The sequence below is a fragment of the Apis florea genome, unplaced genomic scaffold (genome assembly GCF_048593485.1).
Source record: "Apis florea isolate Af1SG1 unplaced genomic scaffold, ASM4859348v1 contig_3585_pilon, whole genome shotgun sequence".
Classification (NCBI taxonomy): Eukaryota; Metazoa; Arthropoda; class Insecta; order Hymenoptera; family Apidae; genus Apis; species Apis florea.
The window spans coordinates 2,915,583-2,932,438 of record NW_028256788.1 but is presented as its reverse complement, the minus strand read 5'-3'; the positions used below and the strand labels follow the sequence as shown (position 1 = coordinate 2,932,438).

General features: G+C 25.5%; 2 protein-coding genes and 1 non-coding gene across 9 annotated transcripts in view; 2 read left to right on the top strand and 1 right to left on the bottom strand.

The window, feature by feature from the left end:
- LOC100865201 (uncharacterized) overlaps positions 1-9,647 on the top strand; it is a 55,439-nt gene extending 45,792 nt beyond the window's left edge. For 5 of the 7 annotated variants that reach the window (XM_086914189.1, XM_086914191.1, XM_031917073.2 and 2 more), the window contains 6 exons: positions 604-734; positions 841-989; positions 1,519-1,701; positions 1,933-2,037; positions 2,338-2,538; positions 3,129-9,647. In XM_086914189.1, the coding sequence (XP_086770315.1) occupies positions 604-734; positions 841-989; positions 1,519-1,701; positions 1,933-2,037; positions 2,338-2,538; positions 3,129-3,290 (931 nt within the window). In that variant the 3' untranslated portion in view covers positions 3,291-9,647. Of the gene's footprint in view, positions 1-603; positions 735-840; positions 990-1,518; positions 1,702-1,932; positions 2,038-2,122; positions 2,293-2,327; positions 2,539-3,128 lie in introns of those variants that run through there. The other 2 variants (XM_012487692.3, XM_086914190.1) reach the window with 2 other exon arrangements.
- Positions 9,648-10,185: 538 nt separating this feature from the next.
- LOC100868766 (MD-2-related lipid-recognition protein) lies at positions 10,186-13,895 on the top strand. The gene is made up of 4 exons (XM_003694472.4): positions 10,186-11,202; positions 12,529-12,654; positions 12,812-12,981; positions 13,715-13,895. The coding sequence occupies exons 1-4, from the start codon at positions 11,103-11,105 to the stop codon at positions 13,796-13,798; spliced, it is 480 nt and encodes a 159-aa protein (XP_003694520.1). The 5' UTR covers positions 10,186-11,102; the 3' UTR covers positions 13,799-13,895.
- A 346-nt stretch (positions 13,896-14,241) lies between these two features.
- TRNAS-CGA (transfer RNA serine (anticodon CGA)) lies at positions 14,242-14,323 on the bottom strand. Its single transcript has one exon. It is a non-coding gene; the product is annotated as a tRNA-Ser (tRNA).
- Positions 14,324-16,856: the final 2,533 nt, after the last annotated feature.

The following is a 16,856-nucleotide window of genomic DNA, read 5'->3' as shown; positions in this document are numbered from 1 at the left end:
TTTCTTCATTTTCTTTAGTTAAAAGAACTTTTGGCGATATCGTTAACTCGTAATGAATATATCTATCGTTTAATCATTTATTTTTATTACTGTCGTTGTTGAGTTGTCTACAAGGTTCTTTTTCAATTTAATTTTCTCCAGAATTATTACGAAAACATAGTTATTCGTTTTTATCGTCTTTCTTGTATTCCAGCAAATATTGGTGAATATTGACAAAATAATAACGTAATAAAGCGTTTAAAAATAATAATTTCTTGAAAAATATTTTTCAAAGTAAAAAAATCTACTATAGGGAGCGATAAATCGTTTTTACGAAAACCACGTTACATTCAATCTTTTAGCACATTTATTTCTTTCGAACGATTCCATTCGATAAAAGATAGACGAAAAAGTGTTATACGTAAAAATTGCGAGACGAATAAAATATATATATTTGATCAAAAAAATTTTGAAACATCGATGCATGTATCCATTTTCCATTTCCTTTATTTATTATATAGTATTGTATAGTATACATCATAGAATTTGTTTCGGATGAAATTTAACCATCTTTTTGCGGCTTTCTTCGCGATGCTAACAGTTGCATGTTTGTGGGTCTTTTAGCTTACCATACGGATCGAAACCTAATTACAGCGATTATAGCAAGGCCATGGAGAAGAGAGGATTCTCAAGTAGTTCGAAGCATCGTGGTGCCTCGACTTCCAAGAAAGAAGCTGCTAAGAAGTTCTCTCATCGTGAGTGATCTCTTGTTCTTTTTCCTTTTCTTTTTTTTTTTTTTTTTTTGTACACGCGTTGATGATTATTCGTTCCTTGAGACTATAACGAGTATTGTGTATTCAGTTTTCGGTGTCGAAGCTGGCGATTTAACTTCGACCACGACTGGACTCGATTTAGATTCGATGTTGGATAGAAGTGATTCTGATTTAAGCACGAATGACGCGAGAACGATTAGGAAACAACTGGAGGGTTTGGAAAATATGTATAGCGAGGTGAGACGTATTTTTATGGAAAATTTTGAAATATTGATTTTTTCAACATTTTTCTTTTCATATTCGAATAATATTCTATATCGTGTGATGTGAATAAAAAGAACAAATATTGATAATAAAGAATATTCTTTTGTATCTAAAGGAAAAAGAACACTTTTATTTTTCATTTATAGCAACGATAACTTTTGTTTCTTTTATATATATATATATATTATCGTTTATATTGAATCGATATATATAGTTTAGATTTTTGAATAACGAATTTATTACTAAGTTATCAATATTTTAGCGGTTTCGATCGATATAAATTTCTAAATTTAGTTCGTCAATCTTCTTCAACAAGACACTAAATATAAGGGAAATAACAATTTCTTGTACGTAAAAATGATGTCATTTTCGAGAGAACATATCGTTATAAAATTTTTCCTTAATTATTATTTGAATAATTCGATAGTGAATAATTGGAATATATCTATCTATATCTTGACGTGAAAAGTTATAATACAATTGGATTATGGATATATCACAGGTATTGAAATTGCTCGGTGGAAGTGTGAAAAAGAGACGTAAAGCCAGAGGCTTAGCCAGTTATGGTTCCGTCTCATCGTTGCCGACATCATCCGTCTCGTCCAGGCCACCTGTAACGAGGCACCATGATAAACGCAGATCCCACGCGATTGACGACAGAATGAAGAAAGCCAAAGACATCAAGGTCAGTTAGAGAGATTATTCCATTTCACGATTTCTAATCGCCAGAGATTAAATAAAATTATCCATTATTTTATGCATTTATTGAATAAAAAAATTACGAGCTGAATTTTTAACTTTTTAAATTTCTACGAATATGTCAATCGTCTTCTATTATTTCAATGTTTTTAGAATTTATTCCACATATTTTTATAATATTTAAAATTGATTAAAGATTATCATTGCATCGTTACAGAGTATTAATAAACGCTTTCAACGACTAGAATCTCACGTGGTTACACTTGCCAGATCGGTGGCACACTTGAGCTCGGAGATGAGAACGCAACATTTAATGATACAGGTGAGAGAGAGTCTCGTTAATATTTAGGATCGAATAGTTGGATAGCTTGGAAATGATTTTAAAAGATCTTCCATGTTATTTATAGTTATTTTTGAGAGAAAAGAAGTTTATTTTATCCAATATTTTATCCAATATTAAATCTATATTTCGATACAAATTCGTCCAATTTTTATATCGTATCGAATAATTGTCGTCGAGCCAAATCCAACAACAAAAGAGCGTAAGGAATAGGAAAGAGAGTAAAATAAGTGGAAAAGCGAGTCGGAATTTCCGAAACTCACTACTATCAGGTATTCGCAGGAAATGGAGAACATAAGGGGAGAGATTGCTGCACTGAGGACGCAAACGAGTATGGCAATGGTGAGATCGCAGTCTCAACCATTGATCAAGGATTCGGAACTACCAGCTCTCTCCAATCCTTCCAGAGTGAAAAAGCTCACCAAGTTCTTCGGCACGGAGCCACCTCTCATCAGACTATTCCTCAGGGAACTTGGGTATGAGGTAAGTAATTCGAATTATCGCTTTCTTCCTTTTTTTTAATAATGTCTCGATTCGAAAAATTATCGTCGATGTATCTTATCTCTCCCTTTTTCTTTCTCTCTATTAACTTTAATTTTAAAATAAATATTATAGAGAGATCAATTACGATAATCCGTAATTTTTATTTTTATACATATTAAATTTATTTATTTTTTAACAATAGAATTAAATTTTATTCCTGAAAATTAAATATATTTCGTGTTTATATAATTTTAAAATATTCGAAATGTTTTTACCATAATGATTATGATGAAAGTAAATGGAAGGAAATTTCATATTTCATAATATAAAGCGATATTTAAAATTTTTTAAACAGCGAACATTGATCTTCATTATTATCGTTTATTTGATTTATATTTGATTAATTTTTTAATTGTAATCATTTAGCAAACTGATAAAAATTAAAATTATATCCGATCAATCAGAAGATTATTGTAAACATAATGAAAATATTCGATTTTTACGTTTATTTCATACAACAAAAGAAATACGCTACGTTTATTTATATATTTTATTTATACACTAAATAAATAATTTTTACTTGAAACCAGAAATATGCGAATGCTTTCGAGAAAGAAAAAGTCGGAATGGTGGAGCTTCCTTATCTAAGCGAGGAAAGATTGCAAAAAATGGGAGTTCCCCTGGGACCGAGACTGAGGATTTTACAAGAAGCGAGGATATCGGTGTGCAAAGATCCAATTTATGTTGTGTGAGTCTCGTGGAATCCCTTGTTCACCTGAAAAGCTACAGAACGAAGAGATATTAAAAAAAAAAAAAAAAAAATCGTTTTCATTTCATGCTTTTAATGGATTTTAAATTGTTAAAAGTGTATCGTTCTTTCAATTCACCTCAATGAAAGATAATTCTCTCGGATGAAATCTTAAACAATGAACAGATATTGAAGAAATTAATATTTTTTATAAAGTAGAAAGATAATACTGATAAGAAGGATTGAAGAATTAATTGCGCTTTATTTCGTGTGTATTAATGCGATTAATAATTACTTTGAGATAGAGATTATGGTTTTGTACGTTAAAATGTGTATAAGTGGTCAGGGAATCTGTAAAAATATCTGTATTTTTAATCGTATAACTGAAAATTAAGAATTTTTTAGTTAAATGTATCTTTGATCTCGAAAATGTCTAATTCTTACGATACACAACTTACTTGTTATTTAATTTTTTTTTAACAATTTGATTTGTACTTTAATTATATATATGATAATAACAATTTATTATATCGATAAAAACTTAGGAAGTAAAATAAAGGAATAAAAATTTCTTCGTTATATCTACTTTACTACGTTATGTTTATTAATTATATTAAGAATAATTAATTTTTTATTTCTCTATACATGTTCAAAACCATAACCTCTAATATTAATATGTCACAAGAAATATAGCTGATCTTGCGTTTAAAGATTTAATTCGTTCATTTATTCGTTGAAACGTGAGAAATGCGTTAATCCTCAAATAGTATTGTTAGCTCTATGAATGACTTATGCTCTAAATAATATTTGATTATATTATATATTCAAAGTTTAAACGATAAAATTTATTTTTGTCGTTTCAAATATAAAATACGAGATGTAATTAAGTATTTTATAATTAAATTATGGATATTGTATATTTATGATTTATTTAACGGTGCAAAAAATTGTACAAAATACAAATAATATACAAAGATATAGAAAAATACTCGTTACAATATTTAAATTTCTGTTTAGTAGTATCATTTATTCAACTTTATTTGTGCGTTCATCGAATATTCATCGTATAATTCGCAAAAAATAAATACTTTACCTGTTATCGAACAATACTAATTGAAGGTTAGCGTTTTAGATAATATGTAGATAAAATAAGGGAATAATAATAATTATTTAAGATTCTTATAGATTCGTTTAACTTCGCTTCTATAATTTATTATAAATTATTAATAAACCGAATACTCATCATTACATATACATATAACATGTATTTTATATACATACATATATACATATACAAATGATAACTGCCTCATTCAATTAATTTTAAATCTCTCATATAAACTTTAAGAACGAATATTATAATAAAATAGAAGGAATAACGTTAATCAAAATATAAATACCTTTTACGGTATTGTCGTCGATTTTAAGAAGCTATACAAAGAAAGTAATCGTTGATTTTAATTGTTTATGCGTCAATTAAACGAACGACCAATTATAGCGAGTACAATTTCTTATTTTGTATAATTACAATTAATTATAATTACAATTGATCGATCACTTTGGAATATTATAGATAATACATATTTTGTAGACACGTTTAATCAGAAGGGGAACATCTTATGAACGTTTTAAAAATATCTTATCAAAAAAATTAATGTATAAAAGATTTTTTTATTGTACACATGTTCTTACTTACAATGATTCGTAGAAATATTTGAACACTTGGTGTAGAAAAATTATATAAATATAATATGTATATGTGTTGTGCAAAAATATTTAAAATACAATAAATATACATATATATATATATATATGGGACTACTCGAGATCAATATGTATACTGAAAAAATCCAAAAGTATATTTTATTATAAATTTCATACATGGAAATGACTAATATGATTGAAATTTATGGGAAAACTTATTTAATAGAAATTGGTATAAAGCAAAAAAAATTTAGAGTGTTTTTCATTTCATTAAATACAAATGAAAAAATATTTCAACGTGTGGTTGAAAAATTATTTTTGTTTCTTTTCATTCTTTTTCGTATCTTTTATTAAACTTTATTTCGTCAAAATCATTCCAATTGTTAATATATTCTACGAACTTGATTCTTTGATATTTATTCGTTGCTCGAGTAAATTGTTACCGAGTTTGCGTATGAAGAAATAAAAGTGAAAAAAGATCAGAAAAAATATTTTTGATGATGTGATTCTTATATATTTCTTTTTCGAATATTTTATTAAATTTTATTTTTTCCCAAGTGATATTTTAAACGCATTAACGTTATAATTATAATTAATTAGTAAAATTGTTATCAATTGCCGTGAATTTAATCAAACTTAATAACTCGTTAATGAAACCATTTTGAATACATGTACATATATACATGAATTGTATAATCTTGCTAATCGTATCTATTTATGATGTGTTATTTAACAATTTTTAATACACATATTATATTTGTAAAAACTTTCCGAGTGTTCTAAGTGTTCGAATCTTTCGATTCAATCATAGATTGTTTTCGATATGTACAAATGATATTCACAATAATAATATATAACGAATATTTTGTTAATGAGAATCTAAATCTATCGATTAAAAATTAAATGTTCATCGAATATTATATTATTATACTTTCTGTTCTGTTTTTGGGAAAAAACGATGAATTTTCCAATTTCATTAAATAAATATAAATATAATTAATCTTAATATAATTAATAATATAATTAATGACAATAATATTAGAAAAGTATTTATACGCATAAAATATATTTTTATGTTGAAATTTATAACATTTTATCGAATATCTCGTACGAAATATTTTTAAATCGTCCGAAATATAAAAAATCGATATAAAATGAAGAAATGTGTTTCAAATGTGTCGAGACGTTATATTCTATCTGAGTAGATTGTACGTTAAGTTTTTTTTCTCCGATCGATCGGTCCCAATCTATGGAACGGATCGATTCTATTGTCTCGATCGAGAATAAGCTCAAACAGTTAACGCGAATGCGCAGATTGGAAGCAAAAATGAATTTTTGCCAAAGAGACGTCGAAACGTCGTCGATCGAGTGGCGTGTCGAAGATTGTCATTTCGAGGAAGCGGAAGAAATTTTTCTCCTAGTGTGCTATATTGTTTTCGTTTGAAACAATTCAACGAATGTTATTTTCGTTCTAACAATTTGATTATGAGAGAATTACGATGCGAGAGAATTTATATAAACACGAATTACCAAGCAAATTTTGGTAAATTAATTATACGAAATTGTTTAAATCGGCTCTTTTCTTTCATAAAGAAAGTTTTACAAAAAAACGGGAAGAAAAATAAAGTAGAATTGAAACGAATTGCCGTTTGACTTTGAATGGAAAATCACCGACACGAACCGTCCGTGTCCCACTTCGATAATATTGATTCGTTGGACAGAAAACAGAGTTTGCCCAAAAAGCGGTCTCTCGTTCGCGGATCTTTGCCAATTTTACAAAAGACACGGCTCCTTATCCACTTATGAGCAATCTTTTTTCTTTGTGCTTTAAAATTTAAAAGAAAAGAAAAAGAAATAATTCGTTCATTCGAAATAATTACAATTTCGAACGTTATTAGAACGAAATTAAAATTCAAATTTTATAGTAATCTATCGAAAGGAAAGAAAAGAGGGAAATTTTTGGAATTTTCGTTTTCATTGCTTATTTATTAATTTATTAAACTGGATTTATCGCGTGAAATAATAAAAAAAATAAAGAGTTTCGATTACCGTCGATTACTGTTGAAGCACACATAACGTTGATACCAAAGAATCGATACCCGCTTCTTTGCAATGATGATTGCTACAACGATTTCAATTATTGCCAATGATGTATTGATTATGTAAAAGAGCGACACGCCGCTTCGATTCTCAATTAATATCGATTCTTGTTATCGAATTCACGTGAGACATGATTCAATGTTAACTGTAACTTTCGACGTTAATTTAATTAATATGCAAATATTCGATGATTCTCGATAAATATTTGTTATTAAGCATCATTATATATCGTACCTCTCTTACAAAGTTTTTCCATGTCTTAATAATATCTTCCAGACGTGATTCCAGACAGTTATATCTCGTACCTGGTACTGTTTTTGACATTACCTGGATTTTTGATTTTATTATTATCTATATTAAATTTTGTACAGTTATTTGTAGGAATGTTTCGATAATAATATCATTAATATCATTGTTTTAATATTCGTATTATTATAAGTATATTATTATCTTGTTAAATTTTGTATTTAATAAATAAGTGAAGAGAAATAAGTGGAGATTTGATGAATGTCGATTTTTCGTTTAACGAATACTTTAAATGTTGAATAAAATGGTTTGGTGAAAGGTTTGTGATGATTATGAAAATAATAACAATTTAAAATTTACTATCATTAAAAAGCAAAAGAATTATAAAGATTGTAGGAATTACGAATATTTTGAATTTTATTAATATTAATATTAGTTTTATTATATATTTCATGTTATTACTTTTATTTTAATTTAAGATTTAAATCTAATTTTTATATTATTTTGCTAATCATTTTCTAGAATATACTTTATTACGTTATATAGTATAATTATTTGCGCAAATATAAATAAAATAAATAAATAAAATATTATATATAACTAAAATTCTAAAAAAACAAATATGACATAATTCTTAAGATTAGGCAATTATTTTATCGTTTTGCCAGAAATCAATGATATATTTAACTGAAAAATTTTACAATTGTGTCATTTTTCTTCCAAATCGATGACATTCGATTAAAACTTGAAACAAATTCACTTCTCACGTTAATGTGAGTTCTATAAATAATGATATAGAAAAAATAAAAAAAAAAAATACTGACAAATAATCTTCGTTAAAAGTAAATAAAAATTAAATTGTTCTTTGATTTAAAACTTTATCTCGAAGAAATAACACGAAAAGCTGTTGCGATTTACGAAAAGATTTTCTAAACTACACGCCGTCTAGTTCCTCGTGAATCAACCGTTTCTTTCAATTGAATAATCGCGTGTTAACTGTTATAACTCACAGTGTACAGACCATCACTAAATGATCTGCTATTATGGACCCAGACCATGGACTGGCCTCTAATCGACGCTGTGAATAATAATTATTTCGCTTCCGATCATCCATCGCCTAATTTAATTATCCTAACTATTCTGTCTCTTTTTTAATTGCCGTTGATTACTCGTTAAAATTAAACGACGATCTTGCGATTATAATAATAATAATTCGTTTCGTTCATTCGATAATAATTTTCAAATATTTTCCCATATTATTTTATTAATTAAATAAGATTAGTTAAATGAGAAGAAATTTGTATTCAACATGGATGAAATGTGAAAAATAAGATATGATTAATGTTCCTCGATCTTAAATTGATGGTTATATTTTAAAATTAATAAATAGTAAGATTTTATGGCAAAAAAAATAAAAAAATAAAAAAAAGCGATAACATTAGAAGAAAGAAAACTTATTACAAATTTGCACGATAAATGGAAGAAATCGTTAGAACGAAAACTTTAAAAAATAATCCATAAAGTGGGCGTCTACGAAAGATAAATGAAAATGCTACTGACAAATTGATAATTTATAAAATAGAGCAGAATCCAAAGATAAGCGACGATCGATTTGAAAAATGATCGTTAACGATATTTGTTTGTTTTAAGTTTTAAGATTAGACACATCCTACATTTGGTCGAAAATATTTATCTTGTAAACTATATAATCTCAAGATTTTATTAATTTGGTGAAACTAATCGTTTAAATTTTTTTTTATTTTAACGATGTTAAAGTTGAATGCTTAAAAGCTTAAATTATTAATTATATCGATTTCGTACTACGTACAAGCATAATATATAATATATATTGGATAATATCGATAAATTATTATGCAACATTATGCAAAGTTGAGAAATGATTATAATAAAGCATAGATCGCAGTTTGAGAAACATTGGCCTGATTCTGTATAAATTGTTACAAAGTTGCGTCATATTTTTGGCACGAGGAAATTAAAATGATGAAATTAGGTGAAACTTTGTTCGAAGTAAGTAACCAAAACGTAACTTGAGAAAAACTTTTAATGGACAGAGAATTAAATAGCTTTATGATCTTCGCATTATTCATTGTATCGATAGGAAGATATTTTTAAGTAAAATTGTTACATTTCTATGTAATAAAACTTTAGGTTACGATGTTTGTATTTAACATCATATTACGTATATGTAAAATATTTGATTTGAGAATATAAAGACGAAATACTTGTTTTCTTGTTAAATAATATTTTATGAATTAAAATATATTGTAAAAGAAAGAGAAGAAAATGAAAACGTTCATCCATTTTATTTTAAGCAATTGTATTATTCCATTTTTTCTATCTCTTGATCAAATTCAATGAGAATCACAAATATACGTGGTCTCTATACGAGCGAAATTAAATCGAAACGAGGATCGACTGAGCGAGACATATTTGAAATTTCGGCAGAATCGACGATGTCCAGACTGTGTTCCGGCATGGCCAGCCCACTTTTATCAGGAAATGCACAATTTAACAATTGTGTCCAATTATTTTTCCCGAGGCCTCGGTCTTTGATTGGCCATCTTGGAGATCGCATAGCGGCAGCCCTTTGCCCATCCACCTAGTGATCCGTTCATTTCTTGTTTCTACCAATCTGATGATTCAAACGTGTCTCGTCTCGTTATCGTGCCATACTCTGTCCTCCTTACTGTTGCTTAAAATATTCTTTCTTTATCCTTTATCGAGCGTATGATCACGATAAGACTAATTATCAGAATGTAATCTTCGAAACTAATCCTTTGCGATGTTCTGACGCAATTGACTCGATGATCCAACTTGGAAAGGGGTCAAGTATCACAAAAATGAAAAATTGTAAATTTTATAATCAAACTCGATGATTTCGTATAATTTTAATCTTTGTAAATTTATAATGAATATTGATCGCGTTTTTAAGAATTTTTTCTTTTTTTTTTTTTTTCGTAATCCTATGACTAAGTCATTTTTCATATATCTCTATTTCGAGAGTTAAACATGTTTTCTTCGTGAATGATAACTAAAATAAAATAGTCTCGTTAGTTCCTAATCAATTTCGTTCGCTTTAACTATATAATGAGATACAAAAGTAGATTATTAATTTCTAAGTAAGATAAATATACGTGTATGTATCTTTTTATCATTTATTATTAATAAAAAAAAATTCAAAATATCAAGTGTGAAACAATGGATTAAACAAGATCACGATAAAAGTAATAGTTTCATTATTTTTACTTATCAGTGCATATATGTATATGTATGTATTTTTTATTGATAAGAATGTTCGATACGACTCGCGAAAAATAAACAAGAAGAAGAAACAAACGATTTGGCATCCAATGAAAACAAGAAATCAATTTTCGATCGACCGAGATACGATTAGTTTTTCTCCGATATATCATCTCGAGTATTTTGCAAATTGTAAATAAAATTGTAAATGAAAATGTTGAAAATAGCTCGATTTACAAGTGTCTTTTATAGTAGGTGTTGAAATATTTTGGTGCGTTTTACCGATTGCGGAAATAGCGATAGCCAGTGTGAATCAACGGAAGAAGAGTGTAGCGTGATAACAACGTGGAGCTGCCCTCCGTACAGTTTACTCGTGGCTCAAGACACAATTTCAATTGACCTATGGCCCCACTCTCAGTCCTCTCCCCTCGTCCATCGTACGCGTTCTGTTCATAGGCCAACATAAGCGTCTTTTCCTTCACTTCGCAACGACCATCCATCGAAGATGAATCGAAACGGTACGTTCCTCTTCGCCTTCTTTCTCTTCGCCCTGTCCATCGTCTACGCGGAATTAGTACCTTGGAGGCAGTGTCCTTATCCTGATCGTGAGTATTCGATTCTTCCATTTATTTGACGTTTAAAGTAGCAATGATCGATGAATTCGATGAATGAAGAATCAATCGATAATGATGAATTAAGAGGAAAGACAGATTTATCTTTTGATAAAATTACCCACTTATTACTCGTAATATGTATAAAAGAAAAATTTTACTTATGCGGTGATGTAAGATGTTAGGCGTGTCGATGAAAACGATTTATCTCAGATTTTCGTTATGTGCAATAAACGTTCGGTATTGTTTCGAATTTGCTATTTCTTGCATTTAATGAAATACGATATTTTTTTAAAGATAATAAAACATCAAAGAAATCGAGAAATCGTGTTTCGTTTCATTATTTATCCTTAACGAAAATTACCTACTTTTGTTTTTGATATTTTCGTGAAAATTGAAGGTTCAAAATTTGAAAAAAAATTGCCAAAAATTGAAATAAAAACTTACTAATTCGATAACTATTAATTATTATATGACAAAATATATTTTTTTGATTTGTAAAATCATTATGATAATTATAATAATTAATGATAATTTTATGAGTAATTTTTTTCATTTTCAATGTAGTTACAAGTGAATCTCTTCCTTTCTTATTGTTACAAGTTCTATCATAGTGAAAAAAAGTATCGATATCAAATAATTTTAAGATATAATTCGTTTCTAATCTTGCGATATATAGTAATTATAGTATCGAATAATTTCGATCAAATTTTGATTTTTTTTCTTTTTCTTTTTTTTTCAATTTAAAATTAAACATGTTAGAGACTTGATTATTTTTTTCGATTAATTCAATTAATTTTTTCGATAAATTTAAATGAATCGTTTCTCGTTATGGATAATCTTTAAGAAAGAAAATATAAAAATGTCGGCTGATGCTTATGTTTCAAATTATAAGTAATTTAATTTAATATTTAATTAACATTTAAGATAAAGCAAGATGAAGAGATAGTGAAATGAATCAGCTGATCGGTCAGCAGTCGTTGTCGCAATTGATACTTGTCTAGTCTTTCAATGAAAAATTCAAAGAGATATATTTATATCATTTTATGTACACGATTTAAATATGAACGCAATATAATACGTGCTATGCAAAGAAAAAACAAAGAAAATATAATAATACATATATAATATTATTTATGCATTATTTTTAATCGAATGTAATCGAATCTTTTTTATCTTTTTTTGTGTGATAAATAACTTTAAATATAATCATAATCAAAATAAAAGTAATTATTAAAAAATTTTAAATTTTGCTTAATAAAATTTACTTTTGCATTTTAATCCAATATTTTGATTCAAGATTTTATTCTTTTTTTACAGCCAATACTCAAACAAATTGTACTATTCATGAAGTGTACATAGAGCCTTGCAAAGAAATCGCAGAGGGGAAGCCATGTAAAATAAAAAGAGGAGTTATTGGAAATATGACATTCCATTACACGCCTGGTAAATATTATATTATTTATTATAATATAGAAGGAAAAATAAAATTTATAAAAATGATTCATAGTTAAGTTTGTATACAATGTTTTAAAAAATTTATATCGAAATGAAAAAATATAATAATATGAACTAATGAAATATTCTATTTTTAATTTTTCAGCCTTCTCTTCGGACAAAGTACAAGGACGAATATTTTGGGCAAGTCAAGTAATGGATATTCCATTTTTGGGAATGAATCCTGATGCTTGTTTGTCAACTTCCTGTCCAATTGAAGCAGGATTAAGAAATACATATCACGTGGAAATACCAATTTTAAAGAAATATCCTGTTGTAAGTATTGGAAACAATTGTATTTTATATGATGATCTGATATTTTTTAATCATTTCTTAAACGAATTCATTATTCTTATGAATTTAGATGTAGGAAGAATTCATAAGTTCTTATTGTAGATAAATTTAAAAAATTTTAATCAATATTATTAATATTCGATCACGAAAAATATTATTTATAACATTTTCTTTTTTTTATATATCTTTCTTTCTTTATGCAGAAAGAATTCGAAATTCAATATATTGTTATTTAATCTTCAATTCGTATCAATGATTTACTTGTTTCTGACAATCCTCGAACATTTAAAAAATACTGATTGTTATTAAAGACTGAAATAATAAAAGCGAAAGTAATAGATTCTATTTTTAAGTATGTTGTATGAAAATTTTAATTACATCTTTTTTATTCAATTAATATTAAATTATTAAGATATAAAAATTATAAATTTAACGCTTTTCTCCTGTAACATTCAATTATCATAATTTTTTTATTTTATATAATAATGAAACAAAATTCTAAATATAAGGAATTAAAAATACGTTACGTTAGATTAATTATTTTTGAGATGAAACGATAAAAATATAACTAATGAAATAAATTGAAATATAATATAAATAAAGAAATAATTAATAATATATTAACTATAATTGTTTCTATATTAAAGTAATATATACATAAATATTTTTATATTAGATTAAAATGAATATCAATTGAAATATATTTTTGTTTCAGCGAACTTATGATCTTAAATGGAAAATCTGGAACGATGAAGAGCAAGAATGTTGTTTTATGTTCCAAATTAAAATAACAAAATGATATTAAATTATATGTGATTCATCGTACCATCACGCTCAATTAATTAATATTTTCGATTCGTTAATTTAATAAAATAAATGGATAATTATCGACAAAATGAATTTCTTTGTTACATTCCTCTTTTTTATTATTCAATTTTTTTTTAATTTCTTTTTATATTGGAAAATTACATTAAAATACATTATTATTAATAAATAATTTTTCGTATTCATATGTTACTTTTTACATTTTTGATAAATAAAATCTTGAAACTTTTTTATCAGATTTTATATAATATTCGAGAAAAATAATTATATTGATTTAAATTTAGTATTTATTAGATATTACATGTATCATTATGAAGACTTAAAGACTTTGTCAAAAAATGATAATATTTTCTTGAAATGAATACTTATATAAATAAGAGAGAGAAATATAAAAAGAGAAAAACTTCAAAAAAAAGTCGCTACGGATAGGATTCGAACCTATGCGGGAAAAACCCATTGGATTTCGAGTCCAACTCCTTAACCACTCGGACACCGCAGCTTATGCAACTTACCGTTTAAATTCTACATTATTAGTTCATTTTGATATTAAAATAGCAGTAATATTAAATAAAATAAAATATATTTTGATTTTTTATTCATACGATACAATTCTATATTATAAAAAAATATACGACATAAATAAATATGAAAATTAGATTTGAATGATACTCTATACATATAATACATTTTTTATGAAATTATTAAATTTAATAATATTACAAAATATTATTTAAGTCGGTAAATTGTAAAATTAATAATATATTAGTAGAATATTAAAAATTGTTGAACAATTTAAACATTTCGCATTTTAAAATATTTATTAAAAATCTACAGGTATCTGCCTATACCATTATCGATATAGTAGTTGATAATGTGATTTTTATGCTGATTGTATTTATTAAACTACAATATTGAACTGAGAAAGCTATATGCGTGATATAAAAGAAAGAAATTGCAACTAATATAAAAGATTTACTTGTAAAGATTTTATTTATAAATAAATTTTATTATATTTTATTTTATATAATTTTCTTATAAATTTTTTTATTTATTTTTAGCTTTCTTTTAATATTTAATATTTAATATTTGTATTAATTTTTTTTTATCATGTTTTTATTCAATTTTAGATATATTTTTCGATGATATATGATATGTTTTTCAGATTTCTACGCTTTTTTTTTTAGATTTAATCAATATTTATGTTTATAAATATTTAAATGTTTAAATCTTACATTTCATTTTTTCTAATTTGAATGATTTTTATATTAAATTAATTATATAATATAATTATATAATATAATAATCATAATATGTTATACATTTTATTATATTTTATTAATATTATACATTATATATGTTATATTTTTTAAATTTTATATATTTAAATATAATATACTATTTGTATTTAAATATGTATATAAATGTTATAAAAATTTACAACTAAATTTACAATGTATTTCAATTTTCGCGCGGCCGAAGTGAATAAGAAATCGCTCCAGCCAATTAAAAAACAGTTAAGTTCTAGCAGCAAAACGAATCAGTGCGCATCATAATGCGCATCATAGTGCGCATTGTACTACGCATGGCATCAGTCTACAGTTGAAAACCGTAGTGGTGGGATGTGTTTTGCCGTGAGTAATTACATATAATTTTTATTAATAGGATATTGTATTATAATTATTAAGTTTAATTTTTAAGATTATTAAGCCTTGTTTAATTAATACATGTTTGTGTAACCATTATTATACCAAAATTGAATATCTTTGACAAATAATTATTTGATTGAAGTTTCGAAGGCGGGATGGCTTTGAAAGTGTATACAATATGATAATTAGGAATTAATTCGACGACTTTCATACAAATGAGGTATGTTTTATTTTATAGAAAATATTATAAATCTCTTTTTGTCGTTTTATTCATATAAAGATAGAAGTAATTAAATTAATATAATCAATTCATATATACATATAATATTCTTATGCTTTTTATGTATATGCTATTTTCTAAACATTATTAATCCTTACGTTTTTCGTGTGATATTATTTTTGTATTTTGATTTTATATTTGAAACCTTAAAATTTGAAATCTTAAAACTGAAAATATTATAATATTTTCGAGAACATTTACATTCATAGCACGTTCGACATATTTATACTTGTCGAATTGTTGAGCATATCCCCTCCCCAATTTGTAATGTGATATATCGAATCGCGGCGCAAGGTGTCATTTCGTTGTCGAAACTCGTGACGGTTAGACGCTTTATATCAGGTATGTGCTTTATTTATTCCATAATACATATTTGACAATTATTCTTTGTATTCTTCATAATGTTATTTTATTAATTTTATTACATGTTCAATTATTAGATATTAATATCATTGATAATTGTTTAAAGATTAATTTATTCAATTTTTTTATTTGTTAATTAAACTATTAAAGTTATTATTAGTTTATATGAAGAACTTTTGAAATATAATTAAACTAAGTTATTATTTTATTTTATTTTATTACATTTAGTTTAATTTTTTACCTTTTATATATATATACCTATATATATATATATATGTTTTAAAGATTTGATTTCTTTTTTTGCGCAGATAAATAGCTGATTTCTCGGATTATTTTAAGCGGGAAAAAGATTTTCAATGGACGCCATGATGACAAGTTTACCTTTTATGAAAAAGAGGTAAAATTTAAATTTCTATATTGAAGAAAATATATGTAAGTTATATTTTTGTTCTTTTTTTATTAAATTATTTAGTTTATATATATATATATATATATATATATATATATATATATATAATATATATATATATATATATATATAATATATATATATAATATATATATAATATAATGTATATTATATATATATATATATATATATATATATATATATATATATAATGTATATAAATATATATATAAAAATATCAGTATCTTTCTTAACAAATGTTCTAGAAAGAAAATATAAAAACATATTTTGTTTCTTTTTTTGCATATTTCTTTGTTCACTAATATAATTTCAT

What these genes read in the sequence shown, in the direction of transcription:
- LOC100868766 (XM_003694472.4), top strand. Translation starts at nt 11,103, where the DNA reads ATGAATCGAAACGGTACGTTCCTCTTCGCCTTCTTTCTCTTCGCCCTG. An exon ending in GCAGTGTCCTTATCCTGATC is followed by an intron (nt 11,203 to 12,528) that starts GTGAGTATTCGA and finishes CTTTTTTTACAG; the next exon opens with CCAATACTCAAACAAATTGT. An exon ending in TTTTAAAGAAATATCCTGTT is followed by an intron (nt 12,982 to 13,714) that starts GTAAGTATTGGA and finishes TTTTTGTTTCAG; the next exon opens with CGAACTTATGATCTTAAATG.